Raw genomic sequence first — 8,356 nt, forward strand, 5'->3', positions numbered from 1 at the left:
CAAAGTGATACTGTCCTACTCCTGGACCAGGATGTCCGGCATCAAGCCCCACCTGTTCCAGTGATGTGTAATAACATATCTGAACAGGTTAATTATATAAATAAGAAAAAAATAGTAAACCCTGACTATTCCCCCTCCGAGATACAGCCTCTACTGTACCAATGTACAGCCATTTCCCAACTCCATCAGTCAGCTTTATATGTTTAACTACATATGCAATGTGGTTCAGTGGTTAGCATAGTTGCCTCATGCCACCAGGGGAATGGATTCAATCCCAGCCTTGGGTGACTGCCTCTGTGGAGTTTGCTCGTTTTCCTTGTGTCTGTGTAGGTTTCCTCTGGGTGCTCCAATTTCCTCCCACAGTCCAAAGATGTGCAGGTTAGGTGGTTTGGCTATGCTAAATTACCTGTAGTGTCCAGAGATTTATAGGCTTGCCATGGTAAATAAGGCATTACAGGGATGGTTGGCGGTGTGGGTGGGATGCTTTTCGGTGTGTTGTTGCAATCTGAATGGGCTAAATGGCCTCTACCTCTACTGTTGGGATTCTATAAAAATGCAACCTATGCATGTCTCTTTGCATCACAGGATTGTTTCTGCTTGAAGTTATTCTGAAAATATGTTGAGGCTTTCAGCACTGTATGCATAGTACTGGAGATCCAATTGAGTGTAGTACTTTCCTCATGGTCATGACAAAATTATGAGTGGCAGTGTCTGTACTGGTTGGCAGAGACACCATTGCCTCCTAAAGTGTTGACCCTCTGGCAACAGCAGCACTGTCTCACAAATATTAATGCACTGCTGCCTTCCATTTCATTGAATTTGCAGAGATTTAAGGAAACCTCTTGTATATTCCAATAAAACTTTACATTGGATCCATGGGAGAAACATCCTGGAATATCAAATGTTCAGTTGTATTAATATCTGACAATGTTGTAATTAACCTGACAATCAGTTTAACAAAAAATTCTGGATAATATTTGGTAGCTAATTACATTAATCATCTGTATTGGTTTAATGATTGAATTGCACATCCATCCAATATTTGTCTGGCTGACAATATAACAGACCCAAATGCTCTCTTAAGCATTTTTCTGTGAATCAAATATTCAAAGATCTGTGCTACATTAGAACAACAGTACAGTTTCTTCAAAGAATACGCAAAGAAGCTTCTGTTTATTTTATACCCTTAACAAAGAAAAACACTGCAAATCAGAAGGAGAATTAAACTACAACACAAAAGAAGAAAAGGATTGTAGCTAGGGGAGAAAAAAACTCTGCTTGTTACTTGATTTAAAAATGTGGTGAGAGATTACATTTTTACATTGCAATATGGGGATTTTCCCAGCTCCCTGACATCTTAGACTCTCTGATCAGCAAGCTGGAGTGTAATTACAGTGGATAAGTTTAGGTATAACCCAGACTTGTACATTTTTGGTCTAGCTATATCTGATTTGTTGGCTGCTGTTGCTTTGTGCTTTGACGCTCTCCACAAGCCTGCTCAGTTTCTCCCTTCCCTCTGCTGCATGACATCACCGGCTTTAAATATTCCAGCTGCTTTTTTTTTCTCTCAGCGAGTTTGTGCTCCACACAATGACCATGTAGAGTGAGCAGAGGAAACTGCTCAGCTCCAGACTTCGCCACCCAGTTCCCCAGGACGTGGCTAAAGAAAGCATCTCACTGGAGAGAGAGACTCATATTACTACAGGCAGGCAGACCAAGAACAGCACTGTTTGAACAGGCTCAGAGGAGCAAGACGGAATCGCTTATCCGCTTAAGGAAGGTTTGCAGCAGCTGCTGTGAATTGAGACAGAGAAAACGAGCAAGTCTGTAAACTTGGGAGAAAAGTCCGAATCAGTGGACTGTTGGAAATCTTGAAATTCTTCATCATGGCTCTCTCGACCCCACAGAATGGAGTGGACGGACACAAGGATCCTTTGATAGAGTTGTTTGTTAAGGTAGGATATACCAGAATCTGACTCTTTATTCCAGAAACAGCCAGCATTCAGCTGTCTGAGAGGCACTTGGCTCTGCTTATACTCATTGCTTTTTCGCACCAAGATAAGTCTATTTCTATATTTAACCAAAACTAATGTTACCGCTGAACAAACGACAGTGGATAGTTGTGTATCAAAAATAGAACTGTGTTCCAAAGTATAACATTTTGTACTGAACCAGTTAAGAATTTATAATTTAATTCTATTTCTGGTCCGCCTTGTGTTGCTTTCAAGCTTCGTTACAATTGTGTGATATTCTCGAGCGTACGCGAAACAGTGCTGGGCAGTCAATATTTTAATGCATTTCTTCACAGCTGCCAACTCAGAGAAACAGTTAGATAGAGCACCGTTGTCTTTGTGACAGTTTCTTTTTGTGTAAAGTGGTGTTTAGAACTCATTGTTTTAAGTGTAATTCAAGCACTACTGTGAAACTTGTTCCCGCTTTGTGGAAGCAAGGGTCATTGATGGCGTGAGACCACTCCCCATTGACTAGAATTCCTTTTCCATAACTGAAGCCAGCTAAGATCGATATTAGACCAAACCTGCCAGCTGGAAGGTTGTGAAAACGAAACAGTTTCTTTGGGTAGGTACGAATTGATCCGCTCAGTAACTACAAGAAAATGCCCTGAGCTCAGTTAACCGCTTCCATGCACAAAGGCTATGACTTCAGATTACATTATCTCAGCAAAGAAATATGTTAATTTTTATATTGTCTGAGAGGGTTTTTGGGTGTGGTTTATGAAAAGTCTTATGATAGAATGGTTTCCAGCATGAGCACTCAAATTACCATTCATGGGGCGGTCATAACGGAACGATAAGCACAAATGTGGATTTTTTTCAATCACCCCCCACCCCAAAGCAGTGTTTTTTCTTTGAAATAACAAGGTGTGGAGCTGGATGAACACAGCAGGCCAAGCAGCATCAGAGGAGCAGGAAAGCTGACGTTTCGGGTCTGGACCCTTCTTCAGAAAGTTTGTTTTCCTCCCCACGTAAGTTAGGTCACGAAGTTCTTAGTGAATCATGATTCCAGTGATCTGTCTAAGGAAAATAGTTTATCCGGCAAACAGACAGAAATATCAGAATGATTACATGTAAACCCCCGCCCCCCCGCAAAAGAAAACCCACCCCTGTTAACTGTTCAATGGCTCAGGGATATATTGGCCAACGTGGGGCTGAAGAAAGCAGGCTGGGCTAGTCTAGGTCATGCGGAAATAGCTGATCAATTGGTATGTTGGCACAGAAGATGAAATTCCAGATAGATTTTGTTTTTGTTCCTCATCCATTCAGTGGCTACTGTGCATTTTGTGAGCATTGAGTGAGCTCAGATCTGGATGTAACGCAGGACTGCTGAATAGCTTGGCAACTCTCATTGATTATTGTTGCGCCGGATAAAATCATCAGGATGTCACACAGCCTTTTACAAGCAATGATGGTGTTGGCACATATGGAGTACAACTTCAGTCTCTTGTGATGCAACGTGGCAGAAGATTTCTGCACAGCAAGATTCCATAAGCAACAAATGAATGAAAATAACCAAACAAGCAGGGGCTGGGTATTTCCAGGCATCTGGGGTATATGAGGCTGACAGGTAAGTGGATACGGTGGGGAAGGAGATCCATAAGATGGCAAGGGAAGTTAGCAGGTAGGGTGCATGCCATTTTCCTACAACCATGCTATCTTACCAGAGGTAGTTGGCCCTCTCACCCAGAGACTAATTGAAATAATTAAGTGGCCAATTAATGGCTTTTCTCTGCCTCCATAACAGGATTGGGTGGGGGATAATGTGACATGTGAGGTGGGGTGGAAGGAGACTGCCAGGTAATCTCTGGTGGCCTCTGATGGACAGTGGTGAGAGAAATGGGACCTCCTTTTGGAATAGTCAATGGGCCAGAAAAGGGCCAATCCCTGCTGTCTGTCCTCACTAACTAACCCTGTTACCATCCCCTCCCCCGCCTCAACACCTGTCTAGGGTCTCCTTGACTGACCCCTGACTCTATCCCCCAAATGTTGTGATGATGCACCATCCTCCTCCAGGTTTACTCCCAGTGTTGACCACCATTCCTGGCAGTGCTGCTGAGCTGCTAGACCTATGATTGACCAGCAACACCTGGACCTGGGGTAATATTCCTTAATAAGAACAGCAACATGGGCAGCAGCTAATAGTTGGCTGTTCCTGGCACAATGCAGCCCCTTGCCCCATTGTCCATTGTCACCATAAGTTCACCCACTGTTATTTGATGGTGGTTTGAGGAAGGGATGGTTTCCAGGACAGGAGGACAAACTTTGACTATAATGCGATGGATGTCTTTTGAATTGGAGTAGGCAGACAGGACCTCAGATTTATGCCTCATCTCATAACTGGCACCTCAGATAATACAGCACCCCTTTATTACTTACTTCACAGACAAATTTGACTATATACTCAAGCTTCAGCCTATGATCTTCTGATCTAGTGGCAAGAGTGCTGCCAATGGACCCAAGCTAATTTTCTTCATTGTAAAACTGAATGTGATTTTTGTTGTTCTCATCAACACTTCCATCACTCTGATGTTTCTCTTCAAACTGAGCTACCTCTTCTTTTCAAAACTTATGTTATATATAGTTATTTTCTTGCCATCTCTACAACTGTTTCCAAGTCTCTCCCTCTCTCTGCTGCAGCTGAAACCATTGTCCATGTTCTTGTCCCTTTGATGCCCAGCTTAACACTGTCTAAGCCAACTCCCTCATGCCAAATGTTCACAAATGATAACTCATTTGGAATACTACTGCAGGTCTCTTCATCTATGTAAGTCTTGTAGTTCTATGTACATTTTCAGTTTGATTGATTTACATAGAGACAGAGTCATTCAGCAAAAGTGACTTCAAGGTACTCTATTCAAAGAGTCATCGAGTCATTCAGCATGGAAACAGACCTTTTGGTCCAACTGGTCCACGCCAACCATGTTCCCAAACTAAACTAGTCCCACCTGTCTGCGTTTGGCCCATTTGCCTCTGAACCTTTCCTATTCATTTACTTATCCAAATGTCTTTTAAATATTGTAACTGTACCTGCATCCACCACTTCCTCTGGCAGTTCATTCCACACATGAACCACTCTCTGTGTAAAAAAAGTTGCTCCTCATGTCCTTTTTCAATCTTTCTCTTGTCACTTAAAAATCGGCACCCTAGCTTTGAACTCCTCCATCCTTATCTATGCCCCTCGTGACGTTATAAACTTCTGTAAGGTCACCCCTCAACCTTCCACGCTACAGTGAAAATAATCCCAGCCTATCCAGCCTATTTTTATAACTCAAACCCTTCATTCCTGGCAACATCCTGGTAAATCTTTTCTGAACCCCCTTTTGAGAGTTATTTTTATTTCCTGAGACACATGTAGGCCAAACTGGGCAAAGACGGCAGACTCCTTTCATTTTCAAAGCTTGGATCATCTCACATTGCCCCAGCTTGGTACAGACACCAGCAAGTTAAGGCACTGCTTGTCGACATCGTTAATCATTTGTGCTGCATTTCTACTGCTTCACTATCAAATAGTTTGCTTTCGGGTGCTCCATCTCTGTCTTGTGAGACTTCCTCCCTTGATTCGCTTCACTTCGCTATTTCGTCTCACCAAACAGTGACTGACTCAAAGCCTTTAACCATCCTTTGAACAACTTTGTGAGGTTTTATTGCATCTGACTAAATAATATTTTAACATTTTTAATTGAAGACGTAATGAGGTGAATTCAGTTAGTTTGACAAGAAGCCTGTAACATCCTTTCATTAATAAAATAGTAAGTTAGAGAAATGCTATGTAATGCATTTTAATCATGGTGACATCCGTTCTTTTAAGAAGAATGCTAATGAGCACTACTTAGGATTTGCAATGTTGATACTATACTCTCTGAATCAGTGAGATTTCTTCAGTCTGTGAATGGTTACCAAAAGCTTAATTTCTTTTAATGTGAATAAGAAGTTTGAAATTCATCTTGTCACATCCTCAACAGAAGTCCAGGCAGAATAGAAAGCCTAATATAAACCTGAATGAATAAAAACGAGGTTGATATTCACGACCTTCATCATCACTTTAGAAATGGCTACTTATCAAAGTTTAAAATGTACTTTATTGATTAGGGAGCCTGGACAACATGTCTGCATACTAATGAATAATCTGTAATACCGTTGTGTCAGTGAATACAACAAGCAGAAATATGCATTCTTTGAATTTAGCTTCTGGTTTTCAAATAATGTTTTATTTGAGGAAAATAAAAATTGCAATGATAAAAACACTGCAGCCTTGAAAAGACTGAGTTCTAATTCATAAATAGAAAGGGAACTGCACGTCCTTCAAATACTGACCCAACACATTTTCACTGATATGCCACTTTCTTGCTTTTTAATTTTTGTTCTGCCTGTCACAGGCATGCCAATATTCTCTTGGCCTTGCCACAGTTACTGTTAATGTCAGATAACATTATATCTGCCTGCTCAGGTGCAAAAGATCTTACAGCATTATTTGCAAAGCATAGGAGTTTCCTCAAGTGTCCAGAACAACACTGATTTATCAACCAATCCAACTAAAACAGAATCTCCAGTCCTTTTCATGTTGCTTTTTGTGGGACTTTACTGTATGTAAATTAGCTGCCACGTTGCTATGTTGCAAGAAATTATTTTACATCAAAAGTATTTCATTGTTAAAACACATTGGGGTATCTTATAGCCATGAAAGATGCCATCTAAATGTGAATTCATTCTTTAGAAATAGAACCTGAACTGAAAATCTGAAGAAGGACTAAGGAATTTAAGTAGAAAGGATATTGAAATGTATTTTTTTTAAAAATTATGTTTGCCTGTGCAATGCAAATAGGAGAAAATGCCACACCTTTGTGCTGGCAGAGACTGAGCACATTCACAGGTGAAAGGAGACTCAAGGGCATTGCATCTTGGTGAAAAATTAAAAGATCATGTCAGGCATGAGATGGTGAAGTAAAGGTGGAAAGATCAGTAACAAGAAATGTAATATGTTTCAAAGGAAGTGAAAAATAATGAGACCTGAAAATATATAAAACTAAATGTATGTTTAAAAACTGCTACTCGGGGGTATTAACAACTCTCATCTTTCCATCCTATTGTTCATTGCAAAATACAACATTGTTCTTTTCTATTCTAAGCAGAGATGTATAACAGTTTCGTTGTCCTGTCTATAGTGTCCTGTCTATAATGACATAACCCTGTCATTATAGAATGGAGCAAAATTTGCATCTTTATTTTAAATATGTTATGTAAATTGGTGTCAAAATTTCTCTGACGTCTAAGCTTCCATTTATAAATGTAGAGCTCTAATTAGGACCCGTAGAAGGGGCTTGTGGTTGTACAGTGAGCTTGATTAAAATTGGATGTTTGCCAGAATTGAAAGCTGGTGTACTTGAGGCTTTATGGTACATGTTGAAATATTTGGGAGTAAACCTTTGCACAGACATTGCAAGAATGGAAGTCCTGTTTTAAGAGGCATTTATTTTACAGGAAATGATAATAGTGTGCAGCCCTGAGGTTATGTATTTAAACTGTGTGTAGCAGTTTTCACAGCTTGTGAATTTCATATTTTTGGAGTCAGATCTAAAACAGATGGCACTTTAATTGTCTAGTCATTTGGCCAATTCACATCTAAAGAAAATTCTACTGACTGTATTTAAATTTGGTAATCTGTGAGCTTTCTGCACCATAAAAAAAGAAACAATTTGAGTTACTTGCATTTATTTAAGGAATACAATTTGTAAAGAAATCCATGTTTCTTGCTGATTTATTTATCCTGCTTTGTAGTTTTAAAATGTGTCATGCAATTGATTTTATAATATAAAGGTAACCAGATATGTAACATGAAACTGATTGAAGTGATCCAGTACTCAAAGTATCAGTAATTTGGGTTTGTGAAATGCTTCAAGATAATGTGGGTAGCCATTCAGTTCTTAGAGCAACTCATTACTTTCAAAGTGCCATGGATACTTGTTGTTGCAAGTTGCAGCACTTCTTCTGACAATTCTTGAGTCTGAAAGGAACAATGGTTAATATTCATCAAAGGCCCATAAGTGGCCAGTACCTCCTGTAAGATCCAGTCGAATCTGAGTCATTTGATGAGGATTTCAGAGAAGAAAGGAAAAACACAATAACTGACCATGGGGTGGAGTATTTTACTTCATGTACTCCATCCCAACGTTACAGAAAGGTGAGTTTAACAATGTTCCCCCTATGATTGAAAGGTTTGCTGCCTCTTAATTCAACTTGATAATTGTTCCAGAGATAGTAGGAACTGCAGATGCTGGAGAATCTGAGATAACAAGGTGTAGAGCTGGATGAACACAGCAGGCCAAGCAGCATCATAGGAGCAG

General features: G+C 40.1%; 1 protein-coding gene across 1 annotated transcript in view; it reads left to right on the forward strand.

The window, feature by feature from the left end:
* The first annotated feature begins 1,519 nt into the window (after nucleotides 1-1,519).
* The window catches only part of LOC109919325 (chloride intracellular channel protein 4-like), a 109,515-nt gene continuing 102,678 nt past the window's right edge, over nucleotides 1,520-8,356 (forward strand). The window contains exon 1 of the mRNA XM_020519317.2: nucleotides 1,520-1,955. Within this exon, the coding sequence (XP_020374906.1) occupies nucleotides 1,887-1,955 (69 nt within the window). The 5' untranslated portion in view covers nucleotides 1,520-1,886. The remainder of the gene's footprint in view (nucleotides 1,956-8,356) is intronic.

This window comes from Rhincodon typus, chromosome 27 (assembly GCF_021869965.1).
Source record: "Rhincodon typus isolate 14 chromosome 27, sRhiTyp1.1, whole genome shotgun sequence".
In the NCBI taxonomy this organism is placed as follows: Eukaryota; Metazoa; Chordata; class Chondrichthyes; order Orectolobiformes; family Rhincodontidae; genus Rhincodon; species Rhincodon typus.